Source organism: Podarcis pityusensis, assembly GCF_964106645.2.
Source record: "Podarcis pityusensis genome assembly, chromosome: 10".
NCBI classification, from domain to species: Eukaryota; Metazoa; Chordata; class Lepidosauria; order Squamata; family Lacertidae; genus Podarcis; species Podarcis pityusensis.
Window position 1 is genome coordinate 24,612,497 of NC_138035.1, and position 22,471 is coordinate 24,634,967.

A 22,471-nucleotide genomic window follows, 5' to 3' on the forward strand; every position below is an offset into this window, starting at 1 on the left:
GGCATCCACAGCGAATGCCTTCATTTAAGGGAGTAAGGGAATAAGAGCATATTTTTTGCAAGCGAGGTTGCTGTTGAAAAGGGCCAATAGTGAATCTGAGCCATTCTACCAGATCACCTCCATGAAAACTACAATCAAGTGGACTGTAGGCCCCTCCAGCCATCTTAGACCATCATTGCAATGCCACCTCCCTAATTTTTCAGAAGTGTCCTTGGCAAACTCCAGCATTACTCAACATACACATCTCAGGATGAATAAGAAATGACATATAGACCACGTTGCAGTACTGCTGGCCATATATTGTAACCACTTAAAATCTAAGTATGATGCTTTGCATCTGCTCAGTGTTAGCAAATTCCCATCATGAAGCAAACATCAGTCAAGGTAGATCTCTTAGGTAGATCTGGACTGGTGAGGGATAAGATGGGCTTTTCTAGATGATGGGTCAACTTCAGTTGTGATAATACTGCATGTGTAGAACCACACTTGTACTTTTAGATAGAAGCTCCCTTTATAGGTGGACTGACAGACAATGACGGAGCTTCATGCTCCAGCACCGGGGTGCGGCGAGCAGGCGGGGGTAGGCCTGGCGCGCCTCCTGGGGGCATGGTGCACCGCCCCCAGGGGTGTGGCACGCCACCTGCAGGGGCATGGCACCCAGCGTGGGCAGGGGGGCAGCCACAATGGCACCCTGGGGGTCGCACTGCCGGGGGCGGTGTGCTCCCCCCACACTCCTCTTCCTCCACCAGTGCTGACAGAGTGGAAATAGATTGAAGAAAGTTGACCTAACTTTAACCATCTTTGCCAATCAAGGGAAACTGTTGCTTTAGTGAATCCCCTGATCTACCCAACTGGTATACGTCTTTTTGTGGTAAAGAAATCTGTTTGCACCAGAATGCCTTCCTCTTGTTTAGCTCTTTTCACAAGTTCCATTATTAAATATATTTATATTCCATTAAAATTTTACTTGCAGAAGAAAAGGAGAGTGAAATAATGATCGTAATTCTACCATCAGGTCTGATATTCTTTGGGTATTTGTTATCTTTTGAACAGATGATGTTGCTAACATAGATTAGATCATCACTTTCTCATTTTTAAACTGATCGGTCTTGAATCATTCTTCCATTTTGATTAAACAACCACTTCATCCAGTTCTAGCAACTAAAGAATTAGGAAAGATGGATTGCTACAGGTTTTTTCTCCATCCCATCTGTCAAAGCAGTTCTGCTGTCGTATGTTACCTTGATATCCATAGAAGGTTCACAACACATTTTAATGTCCTGGGGGTATACAGACTCGTTGGTATTAACTTTTTTCTGCTTAGAAAATATAAATGGCACTGACTGGTGAATCTGCAGTTGTCACCTTACAGCTGCTTTTTGTTCTTCCAGTTTCTCACATCATTCAACAATATAATAACAAATTAGACCACTCTTTTGTGTGATGATCATCTTGCACCTGGATAACAAGCATGACATCACATATATTGTGCTGACTGAACTGAGCAGATTACATATTTCCTTCATGTTTACATTGACCACAACAAGAACACTATTGTGAAGAAGACAGATGAGTGTGAATTTATGTTACTTTGATTAACTGCCGGACTTTGAGCCAGTTGTTGAATTCTGATCAGTTAGCACAATATTCATTTTGTTCACTCATTTATCATAAGGCTATCATTTATCATGATCATAACTCTGAAGATTAGCATCTTCATGCCATCTTGCAGCTCATGGAATTTGCAGGTGTTCCAAACCTAAATGTACCCAACAGAAATAATTGTTATTGTTGTTGTTTGATCACAGGAAAAAGATGCATAATAATAATTCCTTCTGTGTACCTTTAGTGTGAGTCAGTGCTTTGACTTCCTATGAAAGGGTCAACATGCTAATAGTTGGCCTCAAAAGCAATGTCTCAGTACTGTTGAAAACATTTTTTTAAAATGCAGTTCACTCATCTTAGTGGTTCATGGGCAGTGTATGTTTAACTCTTTCCCTGTTCCATTTTCCCAGCTGCTGTTTGCCCTATTGTGGTGGGAAATATGGTGGTGTTTTCCCATGTGGGCCAAAAGTCACTGAGGAGGAAGTTTTGATTGTGAACAGAGCATGGAAGGAAGGTTAATATAACTTTCTCCACTGCTGCTGCTAGCAAATTGACAGCTGTCTGTATAGCTACATTTCATTATAAAATAAAAGTCAGGAAACTAATAACAGATTTACAGTGTAATGTGTAGTTTAGCCTAAGAAAATCACAATAATTTTGAAGCCAAAATCAAGTCTGATTCCTGCCTTTTAAAAACTTGTGTTAATGGGCTGCTTGAAAATGTACTTGCTCTATATATAGAACTGCCTTCATTTCAAAAGCATTTACTCATATGAGTAACATAATCTTCAAATTTTTGATTAGAAGCATACTCTGATTCAGGGACACCATGCATACTTCCATGTTTGCAGGATCGGGACTAATCACATAAGTAAGAGCTTGACTACTTATGTGATTGAGCTTGACTACTTATGTGATTGAAAATGTGACATCCTGGCTCCAAGTAAATAAACTTAGAAGTCTTTTCTGGATGATTTCATTTGAAAATGCTTATCTTACATGGATAAGTGGATATAATGTTCTGAAATTCTGAATTATTTTGTTCTTCATACTGTGTGCCTTTTCTTAAAATGGCTTGATTCTTCTTCTAATCAGGAACTTCTTTAAATCATTTAAGTGTAACTTATGGATAGCAAATTTCCATAATTATATTAAGATCGCTTTAAAAACAAAAAGACAGAGTGTCAGGCAGACATCCTAAAATGCGATGGAAGTGGTTTTCATGCAATGTATTTGAAAGTCTACTTCAACCATGTGGGAAATGTCTTCGTCACTCATATTTGTTCTGTGGCCTTCCACGGAGGTAAAACATAAGTTATTCCAGTAATATTTATTTACAGTATAAACAGTGTACAATATAAATATTGCCAGTGACCTTTCAGCCTTTTTCCTTTCATTTGCCCATCTTAAACTTAAACTAAGTCCTTATATAATTGTAATAGTGGAGTATTGGAGGGGGGTGTATTTTGTCATGGAATTAGGAAGACCTAACATGCAGATTTATTGGTTGTAGCTCAAGATATTAAATCTAGACCACTGCTAATTATCACATCAAAATATATATGTGCTCTTCTTCTCTCTAAATTATGGGAAATATGTCAATTCTAAACAGAATTCTTATTGCTTTATTATTTGCAATAACAAATAGGTGGACTCTTAGGCCCTGTTGACTTAGGATGGGAAAGAGCTAAATATGTGCTTAACTCTTCCACTGAAAGGAATGGGACCTAAGAGTCTTGATTTTGACAGGACCGACTGAGATCCTTGTTGATCATGTAAGTGATATGGTTTTTATCTAGGCAGCTTGTCAAAATTTGAAAGAAGAAAAGGTAATGGTTGAATCTCATTAATTTGGAGCCATCTTCTGCCAAGTGATGGAGTCTTTTTTTCCTAATTATAGTGTTATATTTGTGTATATATATATTTATATAAAAAACCCTTTATGTACACATTTTACTTGCAGACGGGAACGTCAGTGAAATGACATCCTCTTCAGAAGGTCAGATCTATGGTTGACCTTGATTTTCATTGTGGCTTTTTTGTACTCCATTCCCCCCCTCAATATTTCTAACATACACAACCACTCTGAAAACTCTCATTCATACCCATGTTTTAATAATAGATCACACATTACATCCCATTTTTTTGTACTTGCGTGAAGCATTGAAGTTGACCATTCCAGCTGCTCGATCCCATAAAGCTTTATCCATCAGTTTGCAGTTTTCATTACCATTGTTTCCAGCTATCATGGTTTCCCTTCCTTCTCTTGCAGGTTCCTCATTATCATTCATATGTACTAAAAAAAAAAAAAAAAGGATAACTTTCATTCTTCCTTTTCCTTGTTTGCTTTGTTTTACTTGTTATGTATTTCTTTTTACAGATGAAGATGACACTTCAACTGCAGGTTAGGAGATCTATTCCATTTTACAGTGTTTGTCTGCTATGATGAGGAGAACTAACGAGAACTAGTTCTTCTGTTGTCAGCCAGACATGAGCCCATCTAACCAGGGGGTTGAAGGCCTGTTACTATTTCTGCAATAGGATCCCTGCATTGTCCCCATCTCCAATGTCCTAGAGTCACCCAATAAGCATGCAAAGGGAGTTTCTTAGCCACTATATGCTCCAAAGCTAAGCATTTAGGAACACTGAAAGCACAAGGTGCTTTTGTTTCTGGCGAATGGTTTGCAAGTTCTGTTGCATACAATGGAACTTCAAGGGAAACACAACTTGTCACTCTGAAAGAAGATAATGGATTTATATCCAGTCATTCTATCTTGCTGGAACTCACAGTCCCCAAATTGTCCCCTAGGGCTGCATCCAGCTAGAGTAGACCAACTGAAATGAGCAAACCTATGTTAGGCATGTTCATTAATTTCAGTAGGTCTACTCTCTGCATATGATTAACATTGGGCAGTGCCCCTAGGAAGAGCTCTGCTGGATCAGGCCATTGTTCCATCTTGCCTGGTATCCTACTTTGCATAGTGGCCAACTAGATGCTGCTGAGTATATGGCCTCAGAATATGAAGTTTCCATCTACACATCATGGCTATTAGCCACAGATAGATGTATGCACCATGATAATGCCCTTTATTTATCTTATCCAGGCACCAACCTCACCCTGATGTGCTTAGCTGCAGCAATGTTGCTGGATCTTATTTCTTCTTACTAGCCCCTAGGAAGTTTCCCACTCTCCTTCCAGTGATTAGACAACCCCATTAGTTCTCCAACCCTCCCCTCCCTCTTTCAGCATATGACAATAGCTCCCAATCCTACACAGCCAGTATAGTAACCAAGGTATAGCTTTTGATTTGACATCATCCGGTTTACTCTTACCTTTCAGGTGGGACTAATCGGTCAGGAGAGAGAAAGGACTCAGGTGAGATTTTCTAAAACAGAAAGGAAAGGAGGAAGAACAAAGACCCCCAAACATTCCAATTTTCTCCTAATGCAATAACTATTAATGAACAATTTATTGTAGCTTACTTTTCGACAGATGCGGCTGCCGACTTTTGTACCCTTCATGCTAACCTTTGGTTTTTGTTTTATATTTGTTTCAGATGTAGAAAAAAGATCCTGCTCCAAAGCTTCATGAGGTTCCAGTGTGCAAGCAGAACTCCATGTGAGCAAGGACTTCTCCATGCACTTCACTGGAGTGAAAAGAGATGCTATGCTACTGCTCACATGGAGCTCTGGAGCGCAAAAGTCAGCCTGGTGTCTTCCTGGCGCCCACCAGATGTTTTGGACTACAACTCCAATTATCCCTGGACATTTGCCATGTTGTCTGGGGCTGATGGGAATTGTAATCCAAAACAAAACCACTGAGGGCAGCAGGTTACAGGAGGCTAACATAGATCATTCCAGAAAATAAATCTGGAAGACCTAGGCACAGACCTCTTCTTCTTCTTTTTCTTTTTTTTAACAGATTGCAACTAATTTTTACAGTGGGGATGTAAAAAAAAACCACAACAACCCAAGACCCATATTAAGCATTTGACCCTTGGGTACATATGTCTTATGGCCTTGTTTGACAAAGCATGCTGTTCCTTAGAAACTAGAACAATGTTGATATTTTCATGGAATTTACTTTGCATGGAAGTTATTTTTATGTGAAATTGTGTTATTTCCACACACAACCAGAATCAAACTAGGAATGATGGAATTATAGAATCGTAGGGTTGAAAAAGACCCCAATGCCATAATGTTTAAGGCATGCCTCTGTACAGAAACTGTTTCTCCACAGATGAGCTTACACAATCTTTATTGGTTATTGCAGGATTAAGATCTTAATTACCAACACTTGCAAGAAAAACTATTCAGCTGTTCTCAATTAACACCGACATTAAGCTTTTACAGTGTGTTTTAATATATCATCTATACAGTATATATCTATTAATATAAAACTATTTCTTTATTTATTTGCTGTGAAAGCAGTGACACAGACCAGCACAATATTATAATTTTCCATCACCACAGACAGGGCAATTCCATTCAGAAAGTTGTGTTCAATAAGAATTTTCTATCCTTTTGCTTCCAATAAAATCATGTCAGGCTGAAAAAGTGTGACGGAGAACGTAAGTACCCTTTGAAGTAGTTGTAGTTTAAAGAAAGGGCATGTTAGAGCTAAAATAAAGAAATTAGATTGCAAAGTTTATTGCAATAAGTTAATTTCCCCCCTCTTTCTCCATATTAGTATGGTCTATGGGAGATGGCCCTCAGGAAGAAGGAGATAAGCAAGACAATTCACAGAAATCCCTTTTATTTGTTGAAAAACCAAAGGGTGGAACAATTAGTGTCGGTAAGTGCTGTAACAATTTTTTAAAATAAAAAATATATATTAATTTGTCTATTACACATACATGGGATTCTGAATAGGGCTATACCTACTTAGCTTCAGCAAATGCTGTAGTTTCTGGTATTCTCAAATGATCAATTAGTCCTCCATTGCCCCTCTTCCCAAAAATGTTTAAGACTGAAATCTTATGCATATTTGCCTGGAATAAGCCTCACTAAACAAAGTGGTGCTTACTTCTGAGTAAACATGCACAGGATTCAGCTATAAACTTATACCTTATGAAGCTCTAAAGACTGAGAGTACACTTTCAAATTTCATATGAAATAAATTTTAATGGTTGATTAATCCAGGAGCACATTTGAAGCAGCAGAGCCCTTTCTAGAAGTTAAAATTCAATCATCTAGCTCAGAGGTCAGCAACCTTTTTCAGCTGTGGGCTGGTCCACCGTCCCTCAGACAGTGGGCTGGACTATATTTTGGGTGGGGAAATGAATGAATTCCTATGCCCCCAAAATAACCCAGAGATGCATTTTAAATAAAAGGACACATTCTACTCATGTAAAAACATGCTGATACCCAGACCATCCAAGGGCCGGATTGAGAAGGTGATTGGGCTGGATCCAGCCCCTGGGCCTTAGGTTGCCTACCCCTGATCTAGCTATTTAGAGGAAAACAGGAACAATCTGGGGTGGGTGGGGCTGGATTCAGGCTCTCCTCCTTTTTCTGGACAGCCAATTGCTGGAATGTTAGTTTTTAAATAGGGGAATCTATGTATGGGATTTTGGTCACTGATAGCTCAAATATAACAGATGCGCTTACAACTAAGGGGTTCTTTGATGGACACTGATGTGTGTATAGATAGATAGATAGATAGATAGATAGATAGAAACTGTATATAGTTTGTATATGGGGGATAAATTAAATTTTGTTTGCATTTAACGGCAAACCTACCCAAATCACACTTCCTATAAACAGTACACAAATTGCCATCCTCCAAAATTAATCTTTCTCCAAATTTTATAATGCAGTTTTTCACCCATGTGACATGTACAAAACCACACGTATTTTTACAAAAAAAATGTGTGTACTAGGCAAAATGTCTATACTAGGAGAAATTTACACTAAAATTCTATTAAATCTTCATGAGGATTTCAAAAGTTCCACAAACATATTGCCAGGTGTATATCATATGAGTAGTAATGTTTCTAATGTGACTAATGTTTTCTTTTGTTTTCCCAAGGACAAAATATTACATTTATAGCAAAAGTTGAAGCCCAGGATCTTCTCCGGAAGCCAACTGTTAAGTGGTTCAAAGGGAAATGGATGGACCTGGCAAGCAAAGTAGGGAAGCACCTTCAGCTAAAGGAGACATTTGAGCGCCAAACCAAGGTAAGGAGGGATGGCAGGACTCAATTTTACCTGTTTCTAAAATCCAGACTTGGTAGTAAGGACATAAGCTCAGGGGGTGAAGCCCTGACTGAACTGGACATTTCGTGAGAGAGGTAACATTAAAACAAGTTATCTCCAGAAATAGCTCAGTGTGTGCTTATCAAGATGGACAAGGTCGTGGAGAGGTTGGCACAGTGCAAACACACCAGCAGAACCAATCTGGTGCTCCTACCAGTGCATTTGCACCAGAAGTAAATCTGGCATTTGAGCAGAATCTCATGTACCCATTTATCAGGGTTTGACCCAGACATGCCAGTTCAAGGACTCTCACTGGTGCAATGGGACTTGTGCCCTCTTCTCCCCTTGTGTGCTCCCCACGCCTTTCCCTGCTGTAGGGAGTCAGGAGAACCCCCTAGAACAGCAGTAGAGTAGAGATCATTCCACCTGGCAAGCAGAAATGTTTGTGATGATGGAGCAATTGTGTTAGCCCACAATTGAATTCCACCTAGGGCTTGTATTTTCTCCTACTATGAAATTTGGTGGTTGAACAGTTTGGTGTCTAGCAGGCACTTCACGTGGTGGGGGCTGAGGGACTTCAGACTTTCATTTTTCAAGGAGCGGGCTCGGCTCCCCCCAAATCCTGTGGTCCTGCTCCACTTCTTCCTCCCCACCAATGTCATGCAGGGATTGTTTGATACTGAATAAAAATTAAAGGTAAAAAGAGTTCAGCCTCTGACATCATTAACAGTGCAATCTCAAATCCTATTGAAAAAAGGCTTAATTCTGAATAGGCATGTGCAGAATTGCCTTGTAAATGTACAAAGAAGCAGGAACACCCCAATTCAAGCCCCTGATTCCCTTTCAGCGTGGCTAAGTGTCCTTCCCTAAATAGAAATACCTGAGGAATTTGACCTCTGTGGATTCTTGTATGAAATTATCAAAACCATAAGAATATAAGACGAGCTTGCTGAATCTGACCAATGGGCTGCCTAGTCCAGCATCCTGTTCTTTGAGTGGTCAACCAGATGCCTGTGGGAAACCCCAAAGCAAGACCCCAGCACAGAAGCATTCTGTCCTCCTGTGGTTTGCAGCAACAATCCATCCTTCTTGGACTAATGTGTAGATTCAAACTTAGGTTACCACTGTTTTTCCATTTCTGCAAATACCGAAGCACAGTTCTCAACAGCTTAAGCATATCAATATTTGCATTTAAATATATATATTGAAAGAAAATACACATTTAAATAGGTTTTTGAAATTTGTATTCCAGTAGGATTTTTTTTAATTAGAATTTTTGTAGTGGGCTTTATTGCTGTGAGAAAAATTACAACAGATGACTCAACAGCTTTAAAAACCACAGAGCAGAATGTGGGAGCAGAATAGAATTATGGCTAAAAGTTGTGCAAAAGTAAAGACTGTAGTAACATCCACTCATCTTTAATCCTAGTAAATTAATGTAGTATATAATATTTGTAGATACATGTGTATGAATGTGTTTTCAGCTGCTGAGAATTTCCCTGAATTTAATTTAACAATTGCACTGTATGTTTGGATTTCAGATGTACACATTTGAGATGCAAATCATAAAAGCTAAGGAAAACTATGCAGGAAATTATAGGTGTGAAGTAACGTATAAGGATAAGGTTGATAGTTGCTCTTTTGATCTGGAAGTCCATGGTAAGGATCCCTTTTATGTTTTCTTTCTTTAACACAAAATATATAACATAATTTGAGGTCATGTTTATCTGAACTCCTCATGCCTATATCTAAGCACGCTTCAGAGGCCCACTGAAAGGTGTCTATAGGTTTCAGGCTCCTTTTTCTTACTTTTATCTCAACGTCAGCTCATTTAGAGGTGTGTTATTTATTTTGATGCAAACTTAAGCAGTTAGTGATATAATCTTGGGACTGTCTTGGAAGAAAGACTTGTGAGGACTGAAATGTGTCAGTGAGAAGAGAGTTCTGCTGATGTGCTCTGGGCTCTACCCATTATGGGTTTCTCCTGGACCGCTTGATAGAGATGAACCTGGGTTTATGTCTACCTAGAAATGAGAGCATCTGGAGGACATTAAGTTGAGGCATGCTAGGACAAAAATTGAGGTGAAGATATATGCTGCTGTTTCTGTTCACTAGGGAGTCCTGGGATGTGTAGCTTTGAGAAGGAAGGGGTTCAAAGGACCACTGATAGAGAATTCTCACCATAAGAATATGAACCCTGCTGAATTTAATCAAAGCCCGCTGGGCTCTATCCCACACTGCAGCAAGGGACTTCAATGAGTGCAACAGAACTTCATGTTTCTCTCCTGTCTCCTCCATGCACCCTCAAAACTGGGGAACCCGCCAGAGCAGATTTGGGGGGAGTGGAATAGAGGAAGTCTCATTGTACCAGCAGGACCCAATTGGTGCATCATTGGATACCATCCACTGTTTCCCACAGTGACCTACCAGATGCCTCTAGGAAGTCCACAAGGCAGTAGCCACCCCCACCCCCGAGGTTGCTGCTGTATACTGCCTATCAATATAGAGGTTTCATATAGCCATTATGGCTAATACCTCTCCCGGAAATACTTATTCTCTGTGAAGTTATGTAATCTTTGCTTTAAAGCAACTTGGCACTTTTATAGAGCTCCAGCAGGCTACAAATGACTCAGAAGATGCTTTGAGTCAGTGAAATCACATTAAGTTCTTGAAGCAATTATTTGAGAAGCTTTCTGAAGCTTGCAGTTTATATTTGGAATAAAGTTTATATGGCAGTGATGACAGCTCAAGACTCTACAAATTTGTCCATGACGTAGGTCAAAGAAAGGACTCCCCTTCAGCTCACCTCAGGCTTAGCAAGGAATTTGCCTGCTACAAACCCATCATGAGGCTGAGAGAGAGAGAGAGAGAGAGAGAGAGAGAGAGAGAGAGTATTAAGTTCCTGGAATATCACTGTCCCACACTCAGTTGGAAAGCAACTTTATAAATCTTTGCAGAGAAGAGAATGCAATGCAATGCTGGCAGATCTTATGGTACCACAGTGTGCATATGGGGTGTGTGCATTTGGTTACAGACAGGAAGGGCTTTCATGGTGAGGTGTAATGACCCCCTTTTTTGCAGGATGAGTATATAGAGCCACAAAAGTCCTAAACACTCTTCAACTCTGTCCTGTTCACTTTGACAGAGGAGGAGTTGACGAAACTGTGCACAGTTGCACAGTGTATTCATGTGAACAGGCCAAGAACATGGACAGCTCTTTCTAATGGGTTTGAAACAAGTGGAGAGCAAAGCTGGATAGACTTCACTTATTATCTATTCTAGACTGTTCCTACAACTATCAGCTCAATCTGTTCTTTGCAAAGATCCACAAATCTGTCAGTCACTGCCACTCAAAGTTAGGTTAACTATAGATTGTGGTCTATTTAATCCCCATGTGTATATTCTACGTATAGATGTGTAGATATGAGCACAGGACTCATAAAATCTCCCCTGACCACATAAGCAGTGCCTACACAGACATGGCCATGTGAATGGGGCATTGGTCAATATTAAGTTATGCCCTCCTGCATGTAAGATCTATACACTCAGTTGAAGTATCTGCTGCAGATGGACATTTGTTTACAAATGGAAAGAGCTTGTATAGTGAAGTATAATGACCCTCCTTTTTGCAAGATGGACATATAGTACCAGAGAACCACCAAAGTAAAAGGAGGTCTAAAATTATTGAAAATTTTTGGCAGAGGTTTAGAGAGACTCAGACAATGATGGGGTGATAGCTATTCCCCCTGGTTTCATAGAATTGTAGAGTTGGAAGGGACCATGAGGGTCATCTAGTCCAACTTCCTGCAACGCAAGAATATTTTGCCCAACAACCCTGAGATTAAGGGGCTCATGCTCTACCTACTGAGCTGTTTATCAATTACTCAGTTTGGGGGTGCTGCTGTAAAACGCAGTTTGCACTGCAGAATAACTGCAAAACCTTGGCACCAGTTTGCAGGGGATTCCAAATTTCAGGGTTCATAGTTAATGAATTTATTCCAGAATGACTTGGCCCCAGATAGGTCAGCTGTCGGAACCTGAGAAACAGCAGCATCAGCATCACAGTGGATTCCATATCTCCATCTGGTGGGATTTTAAAGCTGTGGTGATGACTTTCACCCTCTGAGAAGCTTTGGAAGGACTAGGCTTCTAAGTCTGGGAAATAAAGCAGCCATTGTAATTGTAAGTGCAAGGCTTAATATATGTCAAGCACCTTTACATTTGCAAATGTGTGCAGTCTCATTGATCCCATGGGACTGGCATTAACATTTCCTTTATTTGTGTACTAAGACAAAAACAAAGCCTATCCAAGTGCAAAGGACCTTCTCTGTCCCTCAAAATATTACTGTTGGGTCCTAAAGCCTGGTCACCTGGCCCTGTGGCTTCAGCTGCCAGACACATCTAGGCAAGCTTTCCAAATATCCCAGCCTTGCAGCAATCTGGCAGCTAACCCAATAGATGTTCATCCTAGGAAAACAAGCCTACCAAATTACCAAGGTCAGAGTGCTCATTAATCAGACAGGGAGGCAGGACACAATTAATGGAATGTCCAGCAGCTGACTGCCAATTAACCAGACAAGCCTCAAAGTCTGTGTGCATTCAGTAGCTTGTAGGCAAGGAGCCAGCCTGTCTGCGTGCATAAACTTTCTATAGAAGTGAATTGTTTTATCTGATTACATGTCTAATTTACACTGGGTGAAATTCAACTCCATGTTATTGACCATATTCAGATCTCTTACTGAGTTGAATCAGAAGTTGTATTTTCATTGGGGATGAAGGAAATTTTAAGTGATGCCCAGAGCTTAACGCTTAGAAGTTATTTACTTGGTTTTTCTGATCATGCCATTCTATTGTTTCTTCCTTGTTCCACTGCTATTTTTAGCTTTAATAAAAAGAAGCTCCTTCCAGGTGAAATAAAATTACATCTAGTGTTCATTTGGGATTTCCTCTTCTTGTGTATTCCTTTGCTCTAAAGCATCAAGTTCTGGTTAATTGTTTTAGCAAGTAGAAGGCAAGTTGTCAGCTTACATCTATAAAAAGTGGCATGGGAGCCTTCTTCACCTTTGTTGATGGCAGTGAGACTTACTACAATGGCTTCATTGTGGTTCTCACCTGTTGCACAGGTAGTAAATAAAGGCACCATCAAAAGAAGGTCTCAGGGTTGTACGGGTTTAAAGAATCCAATTGTAGTGCATTATCACCACCCTAAAATCCATGCATGTATGCGTTAAAGAAGGCTAACGAGATCAGAAATAGAAATGCTATATTAAATACCGAAGTAAAGGATCTTTATTTGAAAGTTTTAAGAAATATGTAGAAAATGAAATATATACATAAAATCATACCTCCCTACATTAAAACAGAACATCTAAAAGACTTGTTGAGATTGTATTTTATAAACCAAACATTTAACACTGTGGTGATAATATCTGTGGGCACATATTAGGATTGCTCCTATTCCAGTACAGTATAAAAGTTCTTTAAATTAATCCACAAAATGGAACATAGTTTTGTTCTTGCCTTAGTTGTATCCATTCAATATCCTTCATAAATTACAGAAACCACTTTTCTCATTTTCTTTTTTATATATATAGAAACTTCATCTGCACCATCAATCGATATCCGGTCTGCATTCAAAAGAAGGTAACTTCAAGTAGTTATCTTGGAAAGTTATTCAATTATAGGTGGTGAAAGCAGCACATGCCCTGAAATACCTCTGGAAATCAAGCTGGTTGGAAAAACACAGCCAGAATGAACTGAAATAAAAGCCGAAATAACAAGCCTTTAGAAATGGCACACTAAACTGAAAGCAGAGTATATGTCATAAAGGAGAATGTCTGTGCTTTTGAGATACTCTCTCCTGCCCACTGCCGAGAAGTTAAAATGGCTACTCCATTTTCTGTAACCTATAATTGGTTTACACATTATTGTTGTTATGTGGAGGTTGTTCTTACTTGCTCCATGTTTCCACAAGGGAAACTGATCATATATGATAACAAAGCAGAAGTTTTCACCATTCCACTGCAGATGTGCACAAAAAACCCATGCATCTTATCAGTTGCTGCCCACAGATGTCTCACCATGAGATAATGGCTTCCACAATGTAAAACACTCACCATGTAGTAGTCATAATATGTATGTTACAGTGAGCAGTGAAATTCTGTGAATGTTGACAACGCCAGAAAAAATGGATGAATATCTGAAAACTCGGATAAGACCAGTGAACGTTTATAATCAATGAAATGCTATTGTTTATTATTTATTCTGTGCCTTACGGATTGACATAGGCAAAATGGACAGGACCCACCTCTAAAGTACCTTACATTAGAAACAACAGAGGGAAGGAAGGAGACAGAATGGTTGAAAGGGAAGAATGTGGAAAATCTTTAGTTTTCTTTATTGTTTATGTCCTACTTTTCTAATAAAAATAATAACCAAGGCGGGTTGCCAAGAAATCAAAGCAATAAAGTAAAACAAAATCACAATATGAAATTGCACTATGAACAAGAATCAACAGTAATTAAAGCAGAGACAGTGGCCTGGTCCCCCATGTAACACTAAACTAGGGCTTGCTATACCTGCTCCTGCGTTCCGCCTCCTAGCCAGGAGGAAATGAGAAGGTTTCTTTTCCATTTTCAACTAGCAATATTTATACCTACACCCAGACAAACTGTGGTTAGTGTTAACTATAATTTAGGGAGACAAACCAACTTCAACCCAGGATTTATAATGCTGACTCCTTATATTAAACCATAATCAATTAATCCTGTCCACAGTTTGGACAAAGCAAACTGATTTGCTGTAATTTGAATACGAAAGTGAAAGCTTCTGATTTTGCATCACGAGAGGAGAGGGGGAGTGCCCAAGCCTAGATCAGCTAGGCTTGTTCCTGTAGTACTGCTCTGTGGTTTGGTGTTTATGTCCAAACACAGCCAGCCGTTCCTCTGGTGCGTTTGCCTTGGGGCAAACTCACTGTGGCTCTCCCCACCCCAGTATGCTGCAGTGACTCAGTCAGATAGAAGTCAGGGGCAAAGCAATCATAAAACATCAGTAGAGACATCATAAAATAGTAGGTCATTCCTTATTATATTATATTATTTATATTTTAAAGTCTTTTCCATCTGCTGAAAGATAAGAAGACCGGGAGCCTGGCAAATTACAGACAAGATCTAAGCATATGTCACTCTAAATTTATTGATGCCCTAGTTATTTTAAAAGTTTCTGGTTAAATATTATTTCTCCTATATGTTAATGCTTTCCACTGTACTAATAAATCAATATTACGGCATCACACCCTAGGTAAGTGCAGAAAGCTAGTTGAGCACCTGAACTTCTTGGGGCTCAGTATTCACCGCTATCCACCCTGTTCAGCTAACATCCATCCTCCCCCTCTCAAATTGGGTTCTGTTCCAAGATATCCCAAATCCTGATTTCAGAATAAATGAGACAAATCAAGTAACTTAACTCATTTGCTCTCCTTCCAAGATTAATTTTAGAGAATTTGGTGCTTGTTTTGTTTTAGCAAAGGAAGGAGTGACAAATGGGAATGGAGAGAAGGAACAGAATAGAGATGGGGGTTAGACAGGCAATAGTGTTCAGGGGAAAGACAAGTATAGCTATGGGACAGGAAAAGAGTATTGTGCAAGCCACTGTTGCCCCATTCCCTGACTGAAAACCCTTCCCAGCTCTTGTTTTCTTTCTTCATTAGTCAGTGGCCCTGTTCCTACATAATCCTAAGCCATGGTTTGTTCAATGAGCGATGCATCCTCTCACCGATGAGCAAGCCAGTCATAGCTTGTTTCACCAAAGCTTGGTTTGTTTTCCAGCTGCTCTAGATTTGTGCCTTTGTAGTTTTGAAGAGCATCTGGGATGGAGTGGTCAAACAAACTATGATTAAGCAGGCTGTCATATTCAGACATAATGTCAAACTAAGGTTAAAACAAGCAATTGTTTGTAAGCCAACAACAAACCATGTCTTCACATTGTGGTTTGTTGTCATCTCAACTAGGGTGCTGAGCTGGGTTCGAACAAACTACACCTTGGCTGAACAAAGCATGATGTAGAACCATGTGCAAGCCAGGCTACTACCTACATTTTCCCACTTATTATGCTACCAGACAAAAATGAGGCTAGGAATTTTCTACTTAACCTGCTCTCCTCTCCCCAAAGATTAGATTATCAGGATGCCAATGCCCAGGGAACTCTTAAGTCTCTGCAAAGTATATTAACTCCTGTCTATAAGTACTGCAATTATATTGTTATTGCTCAACATTCTAGAAAGAAATCCACATTTTTAAACCCACCCCATCTCATCTTTAACATCATACAACACACTGTGTGCACTCAATGGATAGGTTCTCCAAATTTCCCCCTTGCTGACAAGTTTAAATGAAACTTTACTACTGGATATTTTTACATGGTTGTGCATTGTTCTATGCAGCATAAACAACAATGCACATCTTTGTTTTACATATGCAACTGAGTTCAGCACAAGCCCTTTGTTTTGTTTTGTTTCAGCAGGCACTTGGTAGAAGTAAAAAAACAAAGCTCTTTGTGCCGACTCTGTTTGAAACACATTTGTGTTACAGGAACACAAATTTAGGCAAATTTGCAGATTTACAAGAATTTGCCTGAACAAGTGTCACAAGTGCAATACAAACCTTTGTGTTCATTTTTCACAAGTGCTTGTTAATGGGAGTTGTAAATCCTGTGAAAAAGAATACAAGTTTGTGTTGATGTAATCTTCTTACTTGCGTGTCTCTATATTGATTGCGTTCATAGGGCATCTAGAGTGTATGCAATGTGTGTTGTCCAACTCTCTGGGTATTAAACAAAGGTTTGATTTTGATTTTTTTTATTAATAACAGCGGTGAAGGACAAGAGGATGCAGGAGAACTTGACTTTAGTGGTCTCCTGAAACGTAGGTGAGAACCAAGCAATGAAGTGAGAAGGTGTGGATTGGAAATGGGTTAGGCTTGCACAAAAGAAAGCGTCAGGTGTAATCCCGCCCCCCAAATGTTATCATCCTTTCCTTTTGATTGATGTTTATAAACTTTTAATTCTTAAGGTAAATCTTTTGCTGAGAGTTAAGCCAACTCTGTTAGCACGTTGACAAGAAACCACAAAAGTCTTAGGATACTGTACACTTTCTAAGGCTGCTGCCCCGTATTGTGACTTAATGACATAGGAGTGTCTCAGTGAAGCATTCCTGTGTCACTAAATTATAACATGGGATGAGGTCATACTGGCAGGTGTCAGTACTGTATATTGGTGTTTGTTTTGTGCCTGCATGTTTTCCCCACCCCTGTCCTATCTAGGGATGAGAAATTCAGACAATTGATCTTTGTTCTACACCCACCCCCCACATAAAGAAAGAAAGAAAGAAAGAGAGAGAAAGCGAAAGAAAAGAAAAGAAAACCATAACAAAACTGAACTCTGGAACACTTGTTTTCAAAGCATGCAGACCACAGATGTACTGCAGCTTTTTTGGCTCTTGAATTCACCCTCCTCCTGCTAAGGAATGATGTGAAATGATTTACTGAGCTCCGATAATGCATGCATTCATTATGTGTCTGAAAAACACATATGCTGTGGGCTCTTAAAATGGGAAGTCTAGTAGGGCTAGGAAGCAACTTGCTGGGTGGAATCTGATAGTGTATTATAAAACTGGAAACATTTCAGAGGGCACATGGAAGCATTTTTTGAAATTCAAAATAATCCAAGAAGCTGTTAGCTGCGCTTTAAATCCCCAGATATGAATAACAATATGAGCAAGTGTTCAGACATTTGCTTGTCCTTTATATGTGGTTTCAGTTTTCAGCACCCTGTTCTACTCATGAGGCTTCAAGGACAATTCTGCCCATTTTAGGTTACTAGACTGAGGCCCTGTTCAGACCTATCAAGCGGAGCTATATTTGTGTTGCAAGAAGCAGGCACACATAACCCTCCCAAAAACAGCACAACATGCATGATCCAGGCACTCCACATAGGACCAAGTTTTGCAGATGCATGGAATTTGCCCTACCACCTTTTTGAGATAGCTTCTTGGTAAAAGTTTCTATATTTATATTTTCATCCACCTTTCCCTTAAGGAGCTGAGAACAGCACACATGACCCTCCCCACTCCCCACTTCATCCTCACAACAGCCCTGTTGGATAGGTTAGGATGAGAGTGACTGTTCCAAGGTCACCCAATAAACTTCGTGGCTGAGGAGGGATTTGAACCTGGATCTCCACAGTCTTTGTCCAACACTCCCAACCACTATGCCATACTAAGCTTATAAATAGGTGACAGGGACGTCATGCTTCTTGCTGGGTCACCAGGGCTTAGGAGGTCACCCTATTGTCACTTTATCAGAATTACTAAAATTATCATATTCTTCTATTTTCAAAGAGCCCTAGTGTGAATTCACTAGGCAATCTAGGGTCTTGCTATAGCCAAGGTGGCCTGGGAGAAATCTCACGTGGCTCTGGCAGTTTCTCTAGGGAAAAGGCTATGCTTAATGAAATAACTATCAAGCTTATTGAGTGGGGGGGAAATCAAATCATCACAAGATTGGACCAGAATAACTTTGTTCATTGAGCAAGAGCAGGGAAAAAGCAGGCAGCTTTTTTAAGATGGATAAAATTTACCAAATAGTCCATTAATATATCATTTATATAGGGTGGAATCAAAATTAATTTTGAAATGATTTAACCAATTATTTAACTGCAAAGGATGCTGGAAGGTTATTTCTTACATTTATTTCTCATGTTTCTTCCATGGAATTCAAGGAATCATAGAGTGAGTTCCCAGGTCTATCGTGCAGGCATCACTAACTAGATTCAAGGTTCTCCTTTCCAGTAACTGCCTTTGCAGTGAAGATCGGGCTCACCCATGCCTGTATTTAGTTTAAGAAAAAACAAGATATATAGTTGCACACTGTGTTTAAATGCAAGTTTAGTTTGGCTTCAGGAAGATGGGTTTTCAAAACATGAACTGACCATGTTTCAAAAGTTGATCCAAGTAAATGCTTAGATGTTATTTGAACAACAACAACAAAACTTTTTAAAAATCTATTTCATGCTTGCCAGATCTCTATTTTCTCTTCCCTAACTAGGATCCTCAGTTTGGCATGCACTCATTGTAATATTTATATTAATACTAGTAGATATATCTATATCTACATATGGAAATGCATTGGCTTGGTTTGATTTTCCATTGATGTTTCCTACTAATATACAGCTTGTGTGTGGAAAAGTTTTAGTGAATTTGGCAATAGTGTGGAATTATCAGTATTATTGCTACATTAATTTTGTTGTGATATATGGATATATATGTGTGTATGCATATAGATGTATAGAAATGTAACTCTTGAGTGGATAATGGGCAAATCAGACTTCAGTACAATCTGATTACTTTATTTCATTGCTAAGAAATCATGTTTCATTTCATTGCTTAGAATCATGTTTATTAGAATAGGTTTTCATATCCTGCTACACCTAACTGCTTTAAGAAAACGTAACTGTGGGAAGGATTCAGCTAATGAGTCCCAACTAGTGAAAGCCACTAGTGCAACATGGCTTTTTCCCATGCCCCACCACCCAAAAAATTGGCTTTCTGGAGAACTCCCAGAAGAGCACATGGAAGGAAGGGGAGTAAGGATCATTCTGTCTGGCAAGGTAAAAAGCTTAGACTGATGGAACAATTCCCATAAGTGCTACTTAAACAACTCCTCATTTATTTGCTTCTTGTCATGCTAAACTTTATTTCACTGGCTGTACTGAAGACACTTAATTTTTCATCAGTAAACCCTTTAGGAAAAATCTGAATGCTCATATTATACATGCTGACTCTGCAGATTTTAGGTGGAAATACACTGGAATATATAAACTGCTTAAGCCTCTTGAATGACATTGACTTCAGCTCAAATCAATTTACATGGATGGATGTCAGATTTACATTGCAGCTTATGTTAGCATCTAGCAGCCAAATAGTTAGAACACATGACTGCATTCCTGAAGGCTGAGAGTTTGTCTTACATCTAATGACCAGGTGCAATGCATCTAAACTGTCAATGGTACGCTAATCCATTGAATCGCAGTGACAGCTGGACTTGGGCCTGTCATTCCCTCAAACAATAAGTTTCAGAAAGTGGCTTGATTTAACTGCTTGGATGTAATGAACTTGCATTTCTGTAAAAACAAAGTGAAATTCCAAGAAAGAAGAAAACTGAAGTATTTAACTGAGCTTTAAAAAAAGTATATATTTAACAATACATTCACTAAGATGGGATAAAAGATCCACAAACAATAGGATAGATAGGAGAAAAGATGCAACAAAAGATCCATATTGATGAAAGATGGCATTGCGGCCTGTTTCTGCAGGTTCTGTAAGTCATGCCTTGTATCTGTTAAGCTGTGTTTTTATATTTTTATCGGTTCTTAATTGGTTTGAATGTAAGTCACTTAGGGTCACTCTTTGAGAAAAGTGACTAACAAGAACAACATGTCTCATGCCCATTATCCACTCAGCCATTTCATCCTCAGGACAAAGTATGTTTGCTCAAGGATTTGTTCTTCAGTTGAACAAGGTAAATGAAGAGGGTGGATGAGTATTTCTTATAATGGGTTGAAAATCAGGACGCACCAATCCTCATTCTCAACAACTGCCTAATTAATGTTAAAGGGGAACATTCTCATCTTGGTTCCTGTTGATGCATGTGCAACTGAGAGGAGTTGCCACAGCTAGGATGGCCAGCCTATTAAAATGAGAATTCATCCCCTTAATGCATGTCAGCTTTTGGATATGTTTGCATTTTTACATGACCTTTGGAAAGGTAGAATCTCATTGACACAGCAGTATTTTGCAGTAAGTAGCCAACCTTTGAAAACTGTAAGCATGAAAAAAGTGAAATAAGAGGCCATATCATAAAGCCACACCTGTAATATGTTAACAGTGTGTATTCTCTTACAGACACTTAAAATAATATTGCTAATGCCATAAAACCCATTTACAACAGTTGATTCATATCAGTACATTATATGAACATTTTGCTAGGATCTACAAAAAATGGCCAAGGATCTTTATAAAATGTTACTATAAGGCAAAGTACTCCTCCTCACCCCAATAATTTAGTGGTTCCACTTCTTTAAATGAAAAAGACACTGCCTACATCATCATCATCATCACCATAATTTTATTATCGTTAATGTTTACTGCTACAGAATTAAAATCAGTCTAATTAAGACACAGGCTCAATATATTCCATGTGGTAGTCTCACCATAAGGTTATCATTCATTTTCACATGTCTATGTCTACTCTCCTTGTAGATTTCCCGATTGCTATTGCAAAAATTATTTTTGATGGGGGGGGGAGACCAGTTACTGTTTAAGGAAAGAAACATTGGTGCCTCTGCAACTTGTTGCCCTAAGCTACCAGATAATTTTTACAAATTTACTTTTTGAGACAAGGGTATGTTCACACATCATGGCAAACCATGGTTAATAGTTCCAGTGAACATGCAGATCACTCTCAATTTGCTCCTCTCCACAAGTGGGAGCAACAAACCACAATCCATAGATTAATGTTACATATGAACTGGGGATCATGAACTGAAGGTAATGTTTGTGCTTGGATTACCACTCTCCCTGGTTTGGATTTAACACTAACTCGGGGACCCTATTTCCTGTTTCCACTTGCTAGTGGGGAGGAGAAAAGCGGGAGAAATCAGCCTGTTCACAGTCAGCTGCTACCCTGACATGCCAATATTTCTTAATATCAGACAAACTTTAATAGTAAAATTCTCAAAATGCCTCCTGTGTTTATGGCCTGACCCAATAGGCTACTTCCTGTTAATCCCGGGCCTTTAAAAAATTATATTTTTCAAAATACATCTCACAGTTTTCTTTCCATCAGTTGAAGCCCACACATGGAAAAACAATAGATTGGTGCAGAAGTCCAGTTTCTTTCAGGTGAAATCTCACAGGTTTGAATTCAAAAGTCTAACTCAAGATCTGTAAAATGTTACCCACTGAAGACAGGGGTAAGTATGCCTCCTGCTACTTCTCTCCCCTTCTTGGATAACGTTTGATTGCACAAGCAACCTTGTTAGCTCAGGCACGCCCTTAAGCCTTTGACTTAAATCACTAGTCTTATCTAAAACAACAACAACAACAACAACAACGTATCCCACTGGAAGTTGAATTCACATGTGTCCTCTTCATGACCCCAACTTCTGGCACATCTTTTCTTTTTTGTCTCCTTTCCTCCCCCATCTCTTATTCTGATCAGGGAGGTTAAGCAGCAGGAGCCTGAGGAGCCTGATGTAGATGTGTGGGAGATTCTGAAGAGTGCGAGCCCCAATGACTATGAGAAAATTGCCTTTCAGTATGGAATCACTGACCTGAGGGGCATGCTGAAACGTCTGAAGCGCACCCGCAGGGAAGAAAAGAAAAGTGCAGGTAGGGGAAGCAAGGAAAAGCTGTTTCACATCTGCCAAGGAATACAAGTGACACTTTTCCCCCTAAAAGGTTCTCGCAGACAGGAATTAGTCTTGCAGCCCTCATAACAAGGTCTCTAATTCTTTCCTAAAGAGAGCCATTCTCTTTTTAACAATTGAGCCATGTGAAGAATTCACACACACACACACACACACACACAGGCTTTGCATTGGCTGGGTCCATGGA

General features: G+C 39.4%; 1 protein-coding gene across 11 annotated transcripts in view; it reads left to right on the top strand.

Moving 5' to 3' along the window:
- Nucleotides 1-22,471, top strand: part of MYBPC1 (myosin binding protein C1) — a 94,343-nt gene that overhangs the window by 25,384 nt on the left and 46,488 nt on the right. For 6 of the 11 annotated variants that reach the window (XM_081023955.1, XM_081023960.1, XM_081023952.1 and 3 more), the window contains 9 exons: nt 3,569-3,604; nt 3,986-4,009; nt 4,946-4,981; nt 6,296-6,400; nt 7,637-7,785; nt 9,345-9,462; nt 13,398-13,446; nt 16,671-16,727; nt 22,077-22,246. In XM_081023955.1, the coding sequence (XP_080880081.1) occupies nt 3,569-3,604; nt 3,986-4,009; nt 4,946-4,981; nt 6,296-6,400; nt 7,637-7,785; nt 9,345-9,462; nt 13,398-13,446; nt 16,671-16,727; nt 22,077-22,246 (744 nt within the window). Of the gene's footprint in view, nt 1-978; nt 1,016-3,568; nt 3,605-3,985; nt 4,010-4,945; nt 4,982-6,295; nt 6,401-7,636; nt 7,786-9,344; nt 9,463-13,397; nt 13,447-16,670; nt 16,728-22,076; nt 22,247-22,471 lie in introns of those variants that run through there. The other 5 variants (XM_081023956.1, XM_081023958.1, XM_081023961.1 and 2 more) reach the window with 3 other exon arrangements.